Consider the following 19066-nt stretch of genomic DNA (forward strand, 5'->3'; position numbering starts at 1 on the left):
TAAAATTCTTGAGTCTCGATTTTCTTATCTGTGAAATGGGAATATTAACTGTCATCCATAAGGAGGTCTCAAGAAAGTCGTGAGAAAAAAAAAAAGGGTGGAAAACACTTTGAAAATGCAAATGCATTTACAAATGTGAGGAGATGGTAGTGATCCTGTGTTGGCCCCTTGGCTATCTCTAGGGTCACGATGAAGGGAGAGGGAGAATGTTTCCTTGGCGATCCTTGGCTGACCCCACGGTCTTCGCTGGAGGACTTCGGCAGGGCTCCTGCCCTTCAGTCATTGGGGGTCCCCCCCACCGCCCGCTTCCATCCCTGCAGCCCCAGGGAGCAGCTGCACTCTCCCAGCCCTTCCCCTCGGGACCAGAACAGGCATCCCAGGGCCTGCGTCCTCCTCTCTGGGGTTGCCCCCTGTGAAGGGGCCCCTCTTCAGGATGGTGGGCTGTAAACAAACCCCTCGGGCCCAACTCTGGTACGCAGTGCTGTCATCTGAGGATCAGATGAAGACGGTCCAGTTTCAGGAGAGTTCAGTTCCCAGCTTACAGGTGGGCTCCACGGCTGAAAGAAATGTATTCCTAGCTGCTACTCCTAGTGGCTCAGACGGGGAAAGAATCCGCCTGCAATGTGGGAGAACTGGGTTCAATCCCTGGGTTGGGAAGATCCCCTGGAGAAGGAACGGCTACCCACCCCAGTATTCTGGCCTGGAGAATTCCATGGAATGTGTAGTCCATGGAGTCGCAAAGAATCAGACATGACTGAGCGACTTGCACTTTCACTCCTGTGGGAGCAGTTTGAAACCACAGCTGAAATCCAAGTCTTTCATATAGCAGCACTAGACAGTAGACTAATAATAATAATATTAACAACAGTATACTTATAACTATAGGAGAATAGTAATAACAATGGCTCAGTAAGTATTTACTATGAGCCAGGTACCCAGTTCTATGCACTTCACATGTATTTACTAACTAATTCTCATCTTTATGTGATTATTACCCAAGAAACTGAGGCACAAAAAGAGTGAATAGAATATCTAAAGGTCTTATGGAGCTAGAGTGAAGCCCTGGGCACTCTGATTTCATAGCCTGACCTCTTTACCCACCAGTTTCAATGGGAATTATACGGCCCCCTATGGGTGATTTTGAAAATTTTCAGATCTTAAGCTGTCTCAGTGTTAAGGAGGCAAATCTCTTACTGGCATTTAGTGGCTCCAATGCACAGGGCAGTTTTCCAAAATAATTAATTGCCTTCTGTCCTGTATAACTTTAAAATGTACAAACAGACTAAATCCACTACCGGTGTAAGTTAGTCATATTACAATTCATAAATAGTTCTAAAAATTTTTTGTATCCTTCTAATTTTTTAAAAAATTAGTTTTCTGAATAACTCAGTAAGTTAAGAGATGCTTATTATGGAGAAGATATTTAAATGGAATAAAGACATTGTCTCAGAATTATTGAATAATCTACTCCAATCATTGTCTACACAATGAATTCTAACACTGCAACTACTGTTTATTTGGTTCAAATGCAGTAGAGTTTTACTGAAAAAGTAAAGAGGCTGATTACAAACAGTTAACAGAGGCGCTCTGAGAGAACCAAATATCATTAAAGCAAAGATTCTTGAGATGCAAGGTCTCCTTGGCTCTCCTTAATACCTGTTTTTAGAAATTATTTCATATTACAGTATTGCCTCCTTCATATTTTTTTTTTAAGTTTTTACAGCCCAAAGAGGAACATCTGTATTATAACAATTGCACATGGAAATGTTTGGGGGAATTGCCTGCTGTTTTTCTCAGGGTTCACATTAAATTGCTTTAAACAACTTATATCACCACTTCTCTTTCCAATCCATCCTATATTGCCCATTGGAAATATACGATCTCCAAGGCCTTTCAAGGTCCCCCAGATTGAAGTTTGCCTGAACACACGATGGTGTTTCAAAACACAGATCTATGGGGACTTCCTTGCTGGTCCAGTGGTTACAGCTTAGCCTTCCAACGCAGGGGGTGTGAGTTTAATCCCTGTTCAAGCAGCTAAGATCCCACATGCCCCCGCACCCGAAATGCCAAAAAACATTAAAAAAAAAAAAAAAAAAAGAAGCAATATTGTAACAAATTCAATAAAGACTAAAAATAGTCCACATCAAAAAAAAATCTTAAGAAAAGAAGGACACAGATCTATGTGTCTGTGACATGTTTCCACTACCCCATCCCTGTGGTAACATGGGGAGCTATTTTTAACAGCACACATCAAATCCAGTTTTTGGTTTGTGGTTTTGGGGGATTTTTTGACTGCACAGTGTGGCTTGCGGGATTTCAGTTGCCTGACCAGGGAACATGGGCCACAGCAGTGAAATAGCCAAATCCTAACCACTAGACCTCCAGGGAACTCCCTCAAACTCAGTCTGTTTGCACTCACATTGTATTTCCTCCATTTTCCCAGTCTGTCATTTTTTAACTTGCTTTGCTATGTTATCTCTACTTCAATGAAGGTTATTTCCCTCTTTTATATATATATATATAGGCTATGCTAAGTCGCTTCAGTCGTGTCCGACTGTGCGACCCCATAGACGGCAGCTCACCAGGCTCCACCGTCCCTAGGATTCTCCAGGCAAGAATACTGGAGTGGGTTGCCAATTCTTTCTCCAGTGCATGAAAGGGAAAAGTGAAAGTGAAGTCACTCAGTCGTGTCCGACTCTTAGCGACCCCATGGACTGTAGCCTACCAGGCTCCTCCATCCATGGGATTTTCCAGGCAAGAGTACTGGAGTGGGGTGCCATTGCCTTCTCCGAGATATATATATATATATATATATAGCAAAGACCTCTGGTCTAACAGTGTTCACTCCCTACTGCTCTCTGATTTTTTTGTATAGAGAAAGGGGTTATTTGGGGTTTTTTGGAAGGGTGGCCCAAGTCTTCTATTTCTCTTAAATTCAAATATTACAATTAGGTGCAAGCAATCTGCCTACTTTATGTCTTCTGTTAAGTCTTGTCTAACACTTATATACTGAGACATTGTGTCTTATCATAATATTTTCTTCTTTATTATAATTACCTTTGAGGTGTTTAAATGATGGCTGTAGACTGGTCTTATCATCTATGAAACTGCACTGCAGGATAGACGGGACGTTGCAAAGGGGATGCCAGCTCTAGTGGGATTGAGAACCACTGCTCTCCAACAAGAGAGAGGAGGTTAGGAACCAGCCAGCTTCTCCTTTTTCAGGCCACAGAGGGAGGAGAGATGCAGCTGCATCTACACAGCAGGTGGGTGGGCTAGAACCAAGCGTCCTGACTCGTCCAGCCCTACCCCAAGCCTAGACATCTTTCCACAGCTCAACCTCACAGTCCAAAGCTGGACAACGCTGGGGGAAAGGGATCGAAGTTCTGTGTGTCTAACACCCTTGACATTTCTGCCCTAGAGTCAACTGAATCTGGTGCTCTCCTAAGATGGTCAGCAACAGGTTTCACTTGGTTGCTTGTTGCCCCCTAGCGTCTAGCGTGGGTACTAGCACAAAGCGATCAAACTGCTTACAAGATGAATCGATTAATGTTGTTCAGTCTCTCAGTCGTCTCCGACTCTTGGCAACCCCATGGACTGCAGCATGCCAGGCTTCCGTGTCCTTCACTATTTCCCGGAGTTTGCTCAAACTCATGTCCATTGAGTCAGTGATGCCATCCAACCACCTCATCCTGTTCATGAGGTTCTCAAGGCAAGAATCCTGAAGTGGTTTGCCATTCCCTTCTCCCGTGGACCATGTTTTATCAGAATTCTCCACCATGACCCGTCTGTCTTGGGTGGCCCTACACGGCATGGCTCATAGTTTCACTGAGTTAGGCGAGGCTGTGATCCATGTGATCATTCTCGTTAGTTTCCTGTGATTGCGGTTTTCATTCTGTCTGCTCTCTAATGGATGAGGATAAGAAGCTTCCTGATGGGAGGGACTGGCTGTAGGGAAAACTGGGTCTTGTTCTGGTGGGCAAGGACATGCTCAGTAAATCTTTAATCCAATTTTCTGCGGATGGTGGGGCTGTGTTCCCTCCCTGTAGTTTGGCCTAAGGCCAAACTGTGGTAGGGGTAATGGCTATAATGGCGGCCTCCTTCCAAAGGACTTAAGCCAGCACACTAAGCCTCCCAGGACTGCTGTAGTCAGTGCCCCTGACCCCGCACTGTCGCCCCACGGCCCACCAGAGACTCCCAAACACTCACAGGCAAGTCTGGCTCAGTCTCTTGCGGGGTCACTGCTCCTTTCTGCTGGGTCCTGGTACACAAGGATTTGTTTGTGCCCGCCAAGAGTCTCTGTTTCACCAGCCCTGTGGAAGGTCTGCAATCAAATCTCACTGATCTTCAAAGTCAGATTCCCTGGGGATATTGAGTCCCTTTGCTTGGGTAGTCTGTGGTGGGGCCTAAAACCTTCAGAGCAGCGTGAGAACTTCTTTGGTATCATTGTCCTCCAGTCTGTGAGTTGCCTGCCTGGCAGCCTGACAGTGGGGCTCGTGGTGACCTCCTCCGAGAGGACTTGGGCCACAGGCCGCCCCTCCCAGGACTGCTGCTGCTGGAGCCCCTGTCCCTGCAGCAGGCCGCTGCTGACCCACGCATCTGCAGGAGGCCCTCAGACACCACGGGCAGGTCTGCTCAGTCTCTGGTGGGGTCCCTGCTCTTCTCCCTCGGTCCTGGGGCACGCAAGGTCTTGTTTGTGCCCTCCAAGCATCTCCGGCGGGTATGAGGTTTGATCTTAAATGCGATTGCACCCTTCCTACCATCGTGTTGCAGCTTCTCCTTTCCCTTTGGTTGTGGGCTATCTTTTTTGGTGGGTTCCAACTTGAATTTCCATTATGTGTCCCTTAATACTGGCTGGAGGTACTACAATACTGCTTCTGACTTCACTCCTGACTTCGTACTGAATTTATTAATAGTACTTTCGCAAAGAGAAACAGATCCCAACTCTTCCCACACCATCCAACAAACCATGTAAGGAACCCAGGTACTCCAACTCTCAGTTCTTCCCTAAACAGTCCAAGATTTGCCAAAGAGATGGAAACAGCTGAACTCGGCCTCAGGGCCTGGGTTGGGGGAATTACAAGAGTCAGACGGGCTGACTTCCCTGCAGGAGGGAGCAGTGCCGAGAGAAACCAGGAGACAGACTGTGACTTTAAGCAGCCCTGTATGTGAGTGTATGTGGGTGAGTGCATGTGTATGTGTGCGTGTAGGTGTGTGTATGTGTTGGGGGAGTTAATGATTTGCCAGAGGCTCATTTCACAACTTACCAAGGGTCAGCTTCCCTTGAGCATGTACAGGTTCAGGCCTCAGGGCTCCTTGCCCCTGGCCAGCTTCCTCCTGAAAGGTCCCCCAGGCAGCCCTCGACATGATCTCCATCACCGAATGGCAGAGTGAGTGCCAGGGGCTGGGCCCATACTGCTGAGAGGGTTGGGCTGGGGTGGGTGGGGGTACAGCCCCTTCCAGCTTGGTTGGCCCTGGGGAACCTGCAAGGTGACCTCTGGAGCCAGTGGCTGGGAGCTGCCATGTTGGCCTCCTCCAGGCCGCAGGGCTGGAGCCAGCTGGGATCCCTGCCTTCCCAGGGCGGGGGCTGCTCAGGGTTCCAGGGAGGCCAGAGGCTGCTGCCTGGAGGAACTGGTAGGCTCACCACTTAGACTGATCCCTTCCCCATTCAGGATTCTGAAATCCAGGATACTGCAAGGGTGGACCTAGAAGGCCTCTGCCTATTCAGACTCTTTCCCCCACAAACGCAAGGTCTCCTGTAGCCCTGGTACCTTCTCATCAGAAACTAAACTCAAATCCTCTCCCTAAATTACCCTGTCTTCACTCCTAAATATCTTTCCCATTTCTTCCCGAGAGAGGGCAGGGAGGTAGTCCCCAGGGCTGGGAAAAGTGATGAGAACTGTGGCTCTATGAGTTTCACTTGGGTGAGTTACTTAAAGCCAGTGTCTTATCTGTGAAGTGAAGATAGTATCCATTCATTCACTGTCTCCTCTATGTGCCAAGCACTGTGTTGGGCACAGAGTATGCACCAGTGAATGAAACAGACATATTCCCTGCTTATGCTCCAGGATGAGGAAACAGGTAACTAGCAGATGAAGAGGTCAGTATGTGGTATGTCAGGTGGTGATACATCCTCTGGACAAAAATAAAACGGTAAAGAGGCTTGGGAGTGCCAAGTAGGAGGGGTTACTGCTTTGTATAGTGTGGTCACTAAACTACCCGGGGAAAGTGCTTTTTACAGAGATGGATGGGAATTGAGGGGGCAAAGCCATGTAGCTGTCTGGAGGGAGAAATCTTCTTGGGAGAGGGGACCACCAGTGCAAAAGCCCTGAGGCATTAGCATAGGAACACAAGGAGGCTGGTGTGGGTGAAGCACAGTGAGGGAGGGGAGAGTAGCAGGAGGCTGGTCAGGGTGATCACCCAGCAGCCAGTCTGGGTAAGGATTCCAGCTTTATCTGCAGAAGATGGGAAGCCATTAGAAGATTTTGTGCAGAGGAGTGAGATGATCTGCTTATGTTTTTAAAAGATCACTCTGAGTTCTGGATTGAGAGTAGACAGACTGGAGGGACAGCAACAGAGAGACCGGTTATGAGGCAGGAGATGGTGACGGGAAGATGTTCTGAGGTGAGAGACAGTAGTGGAGACCAGGGCGGTAGCATCAGAGTGGGGGGAAATAGTGCTAGACGTGCGCTGAGCAAACTGCTGAAAGGGTTTGCTGGTGAATTGGATGTGAGGTGTGTGTGAGAGAAAGAACTCAGGAATGCCTCCAATATTTCCAGCCCGAGCAATTAGAAGGGTTGAGAAGGAAAGCAGAAGTTGGGTTTTAGACATGTTGAGTTTGTTGTCAAGTAGGTAGTCAGGTATATGAGTCTGGAATGGAGAGAAATTTGGGAGTTGCCAGCATACGGATAGTATTTAAAACCATGAGATCACTTGGCGCACAGTTTCTCAGCCTCCCCACTACTGACATTTGCGGGCAGGGTAGTTCTTTGCAATGCAGGAGACCTCGGTTCAATTCCTGGGTTGGGAAATTCCACTGGAGAAGAGATAGGCTACCCAGTTGAGTATTCTTCCCTTGTGAGCTCCCCTTGTGGCTCAGCTGGTAAAGAATCCGCCCACAATGCAGGGGACATGGGTTAGGAAGATCCCCTGGAGAAGGGAAGGCTACCCACTCCAGTATTCTGGCCTGGAGAACTCCATGGACTAGTCCATGGGGTCACAAAGAGTCGGACATGACTTTCAGTTCTTTGTTTTGGGGGGTGGTCTGTCCTTTCTTGGAGAAGGCAATGGCACCCCACTCCAGTACTCTTGCCTGGAAAATCCCATGGACTGAGGAGCCTGGTAGGCTACAGTCCATGGGGTCGCACAGAGTCAGACACGACTGAAGCGACTTAGCAGCAGCAGCAGCAGCAGCAGCATCCCTGGCCTCTCCCCACTAGATGGCAGTAGCACACTCTCACTACCAACTGTGACCATCAGCCTGTCTATACAGCCCCAAGTGTCCCCTGGGGAACAGAATTGCCAACCCACCATCTATCAGCCCTCCCCCCACCCGCCAGGTTGAGAAACACTGACCTGGGAGAAAAATAGAGAAGAGGGCTGAGGCCTGAGCTCGGGCACAAGCCTACATTTTATTAAACCAAAATGTGCTAAGTTCTAAGAAGAACGTGCTAAGTCAGTCCTGCGAGAGAGAAAAATGAGGCAACCAAATTAAGTCAGGAATGGAGAGAGGACCAGACTTCCCTGAGAAACAGACATTTGCATTGAGACCTGAAGGAGGAGTGTGTGTTGGCCAGATAAGCAGGAAGAAACTGTGTGTACAGAGGCCCTGAGGCAGGAAGACCCGTCCTGGAAACAAGGATGTGCTTGGAGTGTGGCAGGCAAGGATCATCCTCTTGCCTGCCCTACTCCAGGAGATGCAGTCGAACAAGCAAGCCAAGGCCCCATGACAGCCTGTGAGCCAAGGCAGGCTGGGAGGACTGTTTCCTTCTAAGCCCACGGGAAACCATGACGGATTGCCCGCTGCGCTAATACGAGTAGACTGCCTGCTTTCCACAGAGAAGGAAATGGCAACCCACTCCAGTACTCTTGCCTGGAGAATCCCAGGGACAGAGGAGCCTGGTGGGCTGCTGTCCATGGGGTCGCACAGACTCAGTCACGACTGAAGTGACTTAGCATGCATGCATACATTGGAAAAGGAAATGGTAACCCACTCCAGTATTCTTGCCTGGAGAATCCCAGGGACAGGAGCCTGGTGGGGGCCGTCTATGGGTCGCACAGAGTCAGACACAACTGAAGTGACTTAGCAGCAGCAGCAGCAGCATGTTTCCAAGATCTCTGACGACTGTATGGAGAAGGAATAACAGCAGGGCAGGAACGCAGCAGGAGACTAACTGGGGAATGTTGCAGAGTACAGGAAAGAGACAATGGTGGTTTAGAATTAAGTCGTAAGAGTGGAGAGAAACGGACGGCTTTCAAGATACACTTGGGAGGAAAAAGCAATAACACTCACCTGTGGATCCAATGGAGAGGGGGTGGCGGAGCCGTGAGGCCACTGGGCTTCTGCCTCAAGCTCCTGGGTAGATGGTGATGACATTTTATTCATTTGGGGAAAACTGAGTGAAGTGCAGCTTTAAGGAAGGAAACCAATAGCTCAGTTTGGACCTGTTCAAGATGTCCTGAGGAGAGAAAAACGTAGATATGCCAAGTAGGCAGCTGGATAGGAGTTTGGGAGCTCAAAGGAGGCACGAGATAGAAAGATAAATATCGACATTGTCAGCACACACGAGATACTTAAAGAAGTGGGAGTCCATGTGAAATGAGAATGAGGAGAGAAATGAGCTGGAGCTGGAGCCCTGAATAGTTCAGACCTCGAGAGGGAGAGAGAGAAGAGGGAGCTGGCAAAGCAGCCTGGGAGGAGCAGCCAGAATAGCAGGAAGAAATCGAGAATGTGGCGTCACAGAGCCCACTGGAGGATGTTGCAAGAAGGGGGGCAGCTGCTGACAGAGGAGGCCTGACCCCTGTGCTTTGCATTTGGGATATCGGGAGGCCCGGGCCAGAGCAATTCCTGCAGAGGGGTGGGGGCAGGAGCAGGCTGGACGGGGCGTTAAAGTCACTTCTCTAGAGTCGGTCTACTGGGTTCTCACCCTGGTTCTGCTGGCTGTGCACCCCCGGGCACAGGTTAAGACCGTTCATGTTCCAGTTTTGTCCGTGAAATGGGGTGAAAGCATACCTACCGCATAGGCAGTTATGAAGATGAAATGAGTTAATACACATGAAGTGCTTAGACTGCCTGGCACCATGTGCTTGCCAGTGTTAACAATTACTACTATTAATCACTGCTGTTAATTTTGTAAAGAGAAACAGGCTCTTTCTCTTCCCCTTTCCATCCTTCCTCAACAATTCAGTCCTAAAGCCGTACTGCGGAAGGGGGGCAGTGCCCAGGGTGGGCTTCAGAGTGCTCCCCAGCTTGGAGGGTTCATGCTGGGTGGGGTTCAGCTGGCCAGGAGGAGGGGGGCTTCTGGCAGGGTCATGGTGGGAGCTGGAGAGTCACTTTATGTGGAGGGTCCTGCAGACTCTGACTTAACAAAGTACTTGAAGAAATGTCATCAGTAACAGGTCAAACTGGAATCATGCATCACCTAATGGTGGCAGTGAGGAGAACACAGCATCGCCTCTTGTTGATATTTCTGCGTAACCCGAATACAGTCATGAGGAAACATGAGACAAACCCAAATAGAGGGACTGCTACTGGATAGCCGGCTCAGATCTTCTAAGTGTCAAGGTCATGTCAAGGAGAGACTGAAGAACTGTTCTAGACATAACAGTCTGAAGAGACATGGCAAGCACATGCCACATGTAACTCTGAACTGGACCTTTTTGCTGTGAATGATATTACAGGGACAACTGATGAAACATGGACAGGGCCTGAGCATTGGATGGTAGTCATGTATCAGTTTTAATCTCCTGATCTCTAATAAGAGATTTTTATAACAGTCATAAAAACTTAAAATATTTTTGTCATTCAGATTGCATTCTTCCTCCACAATATCCTGGCCCATGTTAAATAATCACAACAAGGTAGAAATACTTCTTGATCCTCAATTTATTGTCTCTTCATGCATGCATGCTCAGTCACTTCAGTCATGTCCAACTCTTTGCAAACCCATGGACCATAGCCTGCCAGGCTCCTCTCTCCATGGGATTTTCCTGGCAAGAATATTGGAGTGGGTTGCCATGCCCTCCTCCAGGGGATCTTTCTGATCCAGGGATCAAACTCACCTCTCCTGTGTCTCCTGCATTATAGGCAGATTCTTTACTGCTGAGCCACCAGGGAAGCCCTTATTGTCTGTGAGGGTAGAAAAATCATGCAACATGGAAGGAACACAAACTTCATAATGACCAAGGAGGTTGTATTTTGCCCAGTGTCTTGGGCTCTAAGAGATTTAATTTGGGCAGGCATTCTAGAAGGTAGAAATAGGAAGCTTGAATACATTACGGAGGTTTGTCAGAAACAGGAGGAATTGCCCTTAGATGCAGATGGATTCTGGTGGTGGGGCAATATGTTGAGAGTAATGATGCTGTGCTGTTTCCTAGCAAATCCAACTCTGCCAAAAGGGAGAACTAATTAGGCTGGCTTTTTTGTTGTTGTTGTTAGAATATGAGTTAAATGAGGTTTCAGTCCAAATCTCATTTCTGTATTTTTAATAATTCTTTTAAGGAAAGGCTTTGGCCTTATTTCTATACTGGAACTGGTGTTAATTCTCCTCTTAAGATCTGTATGATAACAAGTTGTTGTTTTTGTTTAGTCACTAAGTCGTGTCCAACTCTTTTGTGACCCCATTGATTGCAGCCCACCAGGCTCCTCTGTCCATGGGACTTCCAGGCAAGAATACTAGAGTAGGTTGTTATTTCCTTCTCCAGGGGATCTTCCTGACCCAGGGATCGAACCTGTGTCTCCTGAACTTCAAGCAGATTCTTTACCCACTGAGCCATGGGCGCAGATTAGGAAAGATTAATTACTTGAAAGACAATTGTGTTTCATTTTCTTTCAGTTGTAAATATAATTAAACCAGTAAGCCTCATCTTCATAATTTTGTTTTTGTTTTATTTTCTTAGTTCTGCCTTTTAACAACCAAACTTTTAGCAACTTTTTACAACTCTCTATGGAGACATGGCAGGTTCAATCCCTGGGTTGGAAAGATCCCTTGGAGTAGAAAATGGCAACCCACTATGGTATCCTTGCCTGGAAAACCCCGTGTACAGAGGAGCCTGGCGGGCTACAGTCCATGGGGTCACAAAGAGTCGGACATGACTGAAGTGACTTAGCAGTAGCAGTAGCAAATATTGTTAAGCTGTCAATATTACCCAGAGTAGTCTACAGATTCAATGCAATAATCTATCAAAATCCCAATAACATTCTTCGCAGAAATAGGAAAATTCATTCTTAAATTCACATGGAATCTCAAGGAATCTTGAATAGCCAAAGCAATCTTGAAAAAGAAGAACCAAGTTGGAGGTTTCAAACTTCTTGATTTCAAAACTTATTACAAAGCTACAGTAAGCAAAACAGTGAGACTGGCACGAAGACAAATATAGAGACCAATGGAATATAAGAGAGAGCCCAGAAATAAACTCTGGCATATATGGGCACACGATTTTCAACAAGTGTACCAAGACCATTCAGTGGAGAAAGGACAGTCTTTTCAACAAATGATGTTGGGAAAACTGGATATTCACAGGCAAAGAATGAAGCTGGACCCTTACCTTACACCACATGCAAAAATTAAAGTTCATTTTAGCTCTAAGTAAGATCTAAAACAGTTCTTAGAAGAAAACATAAGAGAAAAGCTTCACAATGCTCGATTTGGCAATTATTTCTTGGGTGTGATACCAAAAGCTCAGGCAACTACAGAGAAAATAGAAACATTGGATTATATAAAAATTTAAAACTCCTGTGCATCAAAGGATACAAGCGAGTGAAGAGGCAACCTACAGAATAGGAGAAAATATTTGCAGATCATATATCTGATAAAGGGTTACTATCCAAAATATACAAAGTACTCCTATAACTGGACAACAAAAAATCCAAACAGCCTGTTTTAAAAATGAGCAAAAGGCTTTAAATAGACACTTCTCCAAAACAGATATACAAATGACCAACAAGCACATGAAAGAGTCTCAACATTAGTAATCATCAAGGAAATGCAAACCACAGCCTCAGTGAGATACCACTTCACACCCTTTAGGATGGATGCTATCAGAAACGAAACAAAGCAAAAAACAGAAAGTAACAAGTGTTGGTAAGGAAGTAGAGAAGATGGAATCCCTTGTGCATCACCACTAGGAACATAAAATGGTGTAACTTCTGTGGGAAATAGTATGGTGGTCTCTCAAAAAAATTAAAAATAGAACTACCATATGGCGCAGCAATTCCACCTGTGGATATAAACCCAAAAGAAGTGACAGTAGAGTCTCAGAGAGATATTTGTTCACCTGTGCTCACAGCAGCATTATTTACAATAGCCAAAAGGTAGAAGCAACCCAAGTCCATCCACAGATGAATAAATGAAATGTAGTATACATACAATAGAATATTATTCAGCCTTAAAAAGGAAGGAAATTCTGACACATGCTATAAAATGGATCAACCTTGAAGACATTGTGCTGAGTGAAGTAAACCAGTCACACAAAGGCAAGTATTGTATGATTGCAATCATATGCGGCACCTAGACTGGTCAGAATCACAGGAAGAGAAAGTGCATACAGTGGTGGTTACCACAGGCGGGGGGCGGGGTGAGGGGGGCTACCAGGAGTCGTCCAGAGGGTAGTCTCGGTTTTGTGAGATGAAAAGAGTTCTGGATGTGGGTGGTGGTGAGAGTGCACCAAGGTGAATGTACTTAATACCCCTGAACCGTACACCTAAGAATGTTAAGGTGGTAAACTTTATGTGTATTTTGTTGTAATTTAAGGTGAAATTTTCAACTTGATTCAATTTCAAAATGAAGCAACACAATGAATTGTCATTTGTTGACTACCAGAGAGGCACAGATTTAGTAAAAGGAAGGTTTAAGAGAAAATAAACTTCGTATCCTAAATATCCTGCACAACTGTGTTGGGCTCCCTGTGTTGGGCTCTAAGCCAACTTCTGCAGTTCAAACAACAAGGAAAGGCAAAGTAAAAGACACACTGCTGCTGGGGCCCACCTGGCAGCGAACAGCCTGGCCACTGTGGCTGAAGTTAGGGCCTGGGGAGGTGTGTGGTGGGGCAATCACTTTGCTGACTGCAGTATAGATTTCCAGGGGATGAACGCATTTCTGGTCGATGATGTCTTTTTCCCTATTAAGTGTGAAGGGTCATCACTGGAAAGCTGGGGACCAGAGCAGTTTAGAGAAGAAAGGAGAGGCTGTGAGAATTATCAGGAGAACAAGCCTCCTGAGAAATAGGGCAGGCCAGCTGGGCAGGTCTGAGATCCTCTGGGGCTGTGGCTATGAGTCTTTGGTGGTACTCTTTGACCCTGGTGTGAGCTGGCATCAAGTGGCTCCCAGCTACAAGAAAACAGGAACAGACCCGGCAACGGGTTATGTTCAGCCAGAGTCACAACCCTGATGATGATCTAGCAGACAAGAAGAAATCTTGAAGACAAGAGGAAACTGAAAATAGAAAAAGCAATGAGAGTAGCACTAGCTACCTGTGGAGCTGTTGTGAGGGCAGGATGTGGATAGAACTGAACAGCAGTTTCCAGGTGCTAAACGGAGATTTGTGCCCATCCTCCCCTTCCTTCCTATCCTTTTCTGAGAGCATGGAAGCCAAGATTTCCAGATGACAGCAGAGCCACTCCACCACCCATCGCCTGGAGGGCATCTGTCCAGGGGCGATGGGGGGAGCTGCAGCACCCCAGCTTGCTCCCCAAACCCATCCCACCACAACTTCCTTGCCCATTGCAGAGATTGGTGTGGGCACCACTGGCTTTGGCATCTTCTTCATCCTCTTTGGAATGCTCCTGTACTTTGATTCGGTGCTTCTGGCCTTCGGAAATGTGAGTCTTCCAGCCCTGTAAACCTGCCTGAGGTCTCCACTGCTGGGAGGGTCAGCCCCGAGTTTACTCAGATTGGGTCCGGCCAGGCCTTGTGTGCCACCTGCGTTGGGCAGACAAGGGGTGGAGGCTGGGGATGGACAATAAGGCCTACTTGGGCACAGAGTACCTGAGGACCTGGATTCTCATGCTCAGCTCTGGGTGAGGCCCTGGGTTGGGGGTGGGGGGGCGGAAATTCAGATGAATCAGACACTGTCCCTCCCTTCAGAATCCAACCACCCAGGGAGAGGAATGTGACATCAACATACATGGCTGGGGAGGAAGGCAGGGGCAGTGGTAAAGTCACTGGAAGATAAATACATCTAATATGGAAAGAGGTGCTTGGAGGCAAGAGAGTACGCACAGTGGGAGAAGGATGAGAAAGAATTTAGAAAAAAAAGAGTGTGGGGAGGATAAAGCATTTCCAGGGGGGTGGAACCACTAGAGAAGAGGTATGGAGAAGGGGAGGGGATCATGGAACATGCTGGAAGAGACCCGAGAGCTCAGTCTGACAGGAGCACAAGGTGCTGGCAGGCTCAGTAGGAGCCTGGCTGAGGTGGCGACAGGGGCGGAGTGGAGGCCCAGAGCTCCGACAGCTCCCTGGGACTCAGGTGAGGCTGCCCAACCTACTCAGGCCTGGCTTTCAGCCTCTGTGAAAATGAGAGCCTTTTCTGTGTTACTTGGGAGGTGTGATGAGAAATGGTATCATACGTGAGGAAGTGCTTGGGACCCAAGAAACCAGGTTGAGCTGGGTGACAAGCGAGAGGCCTCCAAAGGCCTCTGGTCCCCCTGCCTCTGGGCCCTTCTGCTCCTCACGAGCCCCAGTGACTCGGAGCTCAGCTGGCTCATCCTCTCCAATACTGTTGGCCTCTGAAGAAGGAGCAGGTCCTGCCCCACGTCTGATGAAGCTCCGGGCCTGGCCATGGACTCGGGGGGCAGGGTGGAGGGGGCGGCGCGGAGCCAGCGTGCTCGTTCTCACCTGCCCCAACCCCTCTCCCTCCCCACAGCTGCTGTTCCTGACTGGCCTCTCCCTCATCATCGGCCTAAGGAGGACGTGCTCCTTCTTCTTCCAGAGGCACAAACTCAAGGGCACCAGCTTCTTCCTGGGGGGTGTGTTCATCGTCCTTCTGCGCTGGCCTCTCCTGGGCATGCTCCTGGAAACCTATGGCTTCTTTAGGCTCTTCAGGTGAGAACAGGTCCCATGCCTCATGATGGGCACACCAGGGCCTCTGAGCAGCTGTGATCAGGCTCCAGCTGGTGTGGGCAGCGTGATTGGCAGTGCATACAGAAGCCGGACTTTATCCCGAAAGAGACAGGGGACTCGGAAGGGCTGAAAATGGGGGTGGGCATCTGGTGGATGCTCAAGTTGGAGGAACCAGCACACCCACCAGAAAACATGGAGCACCTGCTATGTGTGCCCATCACTGTGCCAGGCACCAGGGAGGAGGCCCAGGACCTGCCCGCAAGCCTAGCCACCAGACAGGGAGGAGGGACAGTGAGCTCACATCTGTGAAGCCTCTCACATGCACCAAGCAGGCTCACAATTTTCCTCTCATTTTGTCATCTCCACAACCCACTGTAGGACTGTCCTCTTGTAGATAAGAAAACCAAGGCTCAGAGAGGCTGCCCCTGCCTGAACTCTCACAAGGAGAGTGCAAAGGATCTGAACTTGATCCAAGTGTGCATCAAAAGTGTGACTGGGGCCTCTGCAGACTCAGTAGTTCTAACCAAAAGTAAACCTTGATAAAGACAGCTTGCAGCAGCATTGAAGGGGGAAGAAAATCACAGCTATCAGAGACCTCAGAAATGCAAGTGGACCTCAGGGAACCCAGGAAGGAAAGGAAGTAGCTCAGTCAGAATTCAGATCTCTATTCCCTCCCCACACCAGCCTCTGTGCCTCCAAGCCCTTTGGAGGGTCACCATTCTTGCCAGGGGAGGATATGGAAGGGGTGTGGAGGAGAATAAACTGAGCACAGCCTCCAACAGTTATCCGAGCCTGGGGCTCGGAAACCTGTGGCTGGCAGTTCACAGCCAGTCTAGGGAGAGACGAGTAACAAAAACAAACATTCCCTAAGCATTTCTTTGTGGAGATGTGGATGCTATTATTATGAACCCCATTTTACACCTGGAAACAGATTCAGAGGTGTTAAGGAATTTGCCCAAGTTTGCACAGGGCCAGTGAGAGGTGGAGCACAGATGGGACCCCAGGCTTCTGACCCCAAGGCCTTCATTCGTAACTACTCCACCTACTGCCTCTTGACAAGCAGCGGTGCAGAGCCATGCCTGCCCCAGGGTCCAAGAGCCTGCTCTCCCGGGAGCCAAACATAGCGGGACCTCAGCCTCCCCTCGGGCGCATCCCTGACCCCCCTCCACCTCTGCTCCTAGGGGCTTCTTCCCTGTCGCCTTTGGCTTCCTGGGCAGTGCCTCCAACATCCCCTTCCTGAGTGCAGTAAGTGAATCATGTGAATGGCTTGGTGGTGGTCCTTGGGGAGGGGGAAGCACACGGAGTTGGTGAAGCTGCTCCCAAGATGCAGAGGATCCTTTCCCATCTCCCCCCAAATCCCTCCCAGGCTGGCCCGTCTCAGCCTCTCTTCCCGACAAGAGATGAGGGCTCTGTGAGCAGTTGTGCCAAAGGTGTGGGCGTTGAGAATGGTGTTGGTCAACAGCTCCCTGTTAGAGCCAAAGAAACGGAGCCTTAGGAGTCTCGGTGACCCAGCAGAAAGTGCCAGATTCCTGGAGAACTGGCTGCATTTGGGCCCCAGGCAGAGAGAGGATGTGTGACATCCTGTGAGAACAGGAAAGGCAGTGGTGACTCTGTCCTCTTCTTGGGGCAGGTGGTGGTCCCCGGCCCTGCCCCTCCCCTCTCTGAAGCACCTGGCAGAACACAAGCCCTCTAGAAACCCAGGGAGACCCTCTGCCACCCCCCACCCCCGCCGGCATGCCTGCCCTGGCATGCCCGCCCCCCGGCACGCCCCTGCGGCCCTCCTCCAAACCTGCACCGAGTGCTCCAGGCTCTCAAGGCCAGCCTCATAATGACCTGGATATTGAGTCTGCTCCTCGCTCTTTGTCTGCAGTAATGATTCTTGCCTCCCACAGCTGTTCCGGAGGCTTCAAGGCACCAGTTCAATGGTCTGAACAGCAGAGATGCACTCCTTGAACTTGGATCACTGGTGGAGGGGGCTGGAAAGCAAATGGAAGACGTCTCCTCAGGCGCCCACCCTGCACTGACTCATCTCCCTGACACATCCGGACCTCTCCAGGTCCAGAAGGACAGACGGAGCCGAGGGACTGACATCAATCCCCAAGTCAATGCAGGAAGCCATCAGGACTGCTGGGAACAGAGACCCAGGGCCCATGAGAGGAAAAGCAAAGATTAAATCCCCAAGCTGTGAACGTGCCCGAGACTCAGTGTCTCTAGCCCATTAAGTCCACTCTCTGACTCAGGGTGGGCCCACAGACATCATTCCACCTGAGGAGGGGCAGGCCAGCTCTCACAGCCCACCATTAAACCCTGGTGTTTACCAGCCCTAATGAGGGAGATAAGATGTTTGCAGGCCCCTGTTAGCGGCAGCTATTAAACAAGCGAAGCATATTAGTCCCCATGACTGCGGGAAGTGCTTCCCAGCTATTGATTAGGAGGATGTCTGCACAGCGCACTCACCAGGCAGCTTCTGTGCTGGGGTAGAGGGCTGTGCCCCTACCTTCCAAGAACCCCAGTCTCTGTCCTGGGAAGCCCCTCATCCAAGGGTAAAGCACACTCTTGCAGGCCCAAGAAAGAGTCAGGAATCCCCTGCAACTGCTGCTGCTGCTACTACTAAGTCATCTCAGTCGTGTCCTACTCTGTGAGACCCCATAGATGGCAGCCCACCAGGCTCCGCCGTCCCTGGGATTCTCCAGGCAAGAGTACTGGAGTGGGGTGCCATTGCCTTCTCCATCCCCTGCAACAAGTACATTTAATACGTTTCTGTGAGGGCCCCTATGTCTGTGCAGAACAAGGGAGCGGGTGCTGAGGTTGCAAAGGAAAGCAGACCTGCCCCACTTGGAAGAGAGGCTCACAGCGATCTCAGAATGGCGAGACTGTGGCATCACAGGACGTGACCGAGGGGCTCCCGGAGCAGCATCTCAGACACATTCACCTGGATGGCTCTCCTCAGTTCCCTCAGCACTTCCCAGGGACACCCGCCTTCTAGAACTGCCGTTTCATGCTGCCTTCCTAGCTGGCTGCTCACATGCCTGTCTCACCCATCTGACCATGGCAGGTTCGTCTCCAAACCCTGGGCTGGGTTCAGGAATTGCTTGCAGAGAGAAGGGAGGAGAGAAGAAAAAAGAGATAATCCCTCTACCAAGCCCCAGACCCCAGCCCCCAAGCCAGGAGCCACTGTCTGGTCAGAGACCCCAGCTGAGCTGCCAGGGCTGGGGGCACACGGGGAGCAAGGCGTGCTGAGACTCCCCATCCCTCAAACAGTCCATTTCCACGTTGTCTGGGGGCAGAGTGGATCTGTGAGTGGGCCTGGGGAGAAGCAGGTGAGGAGGCTGCAAAGAACTATTAGGAATCAGAAAGCCAGCCCTGGAAGACTCCTGGAGAGGGAGGAAAAGGCTGATTTTAGCCACGGGCACCAGGAGGCGGGAGTCAGCGGCAGGGAGCGGGAGGGCTGCACTCTCAGAGGGGCTCGGGGGCGGACAGAGGTGGGTCTGTGCCTGAAGACGTCACCCTGGGCTTTATAAGGGGCGTGACCAGGGCACTGGTGAGAGCAAGCCCAGAAGCCCAGCTCGCCTCCCTCTAGGTGCCCCCCCCGCCCAAGCAGTGTCATCACTCGGAGACCCCTCAGGACAGATCCAAGGCAAGGTAGGTGTCCTGCAGCCCCCACACCAGGGGAGGGGTCTGGCCGGACCCAGGGAGTCTCCCGAGGTGGGAGCAGGCATGTGTCCAGGCAGGCAAAAGGGGTGCTGGTCTTCCCTGATGACTGGGATGTCAGGGTAAATACACTGGCT

General features: G+C 49.6%; 1 protein-coding gene across 2 annotated transcripts; it reads left to right on the top strand.

Moving 5' to 3' along the window:
* The first annotated feature begins 5332 nt into the window (after window positions 1-5332).
* On the top strand, window positions 5333-17674 carry GOLT1A (golgi transport 1A). Of its 2 annotated transcripts, XM_081494947.1 has the most exons (5): window positions 5333-5390; window positions 13947-14038; window positions 15082-15260; window positions 16460-16523; window positions 17171-17469. In XM_081494947.1, exons 1-5 carry the CDS (start codon window positions 5366-5368, stop codon window positions 17207-17209), a joined length of 399 nt encoding a protein of 132 aa, XP_081351073.1. In that variant the 5' UTR covers window positions 5333-5365; the 3' UTR covers window positions 17210-17469. The 2 variants fall into 2 exon arrangements, with proteins under 2 accessions (XP_081351073.1, XP_081351072.1); XM_081494946.1 differs by lacking the exon at window positions 5333-5390 and having other exon boundaries at window positions 13659-14038; window positions 17171-17674.
* Window positions 17675-19066: the final 1392 nt, after the last annotated feature.

Source organism: Giraffa tippelskirchi, chromosome 5, assembly GCF_054371585.1.
Source record: "Giraffa tippelskirchi isolate mGirTip1 chromosome 5, T2T-mGirTip1v1.2.pri, whole genome shotgun sequence".
Classification (NCBI taxonomy): domain Eukaryota; kingdom Metazoa; phylum Chordata; class Mammalia; order Artiodactyla; family Giraffidae; genus Giraffa; species Giraffa tippelskirchi.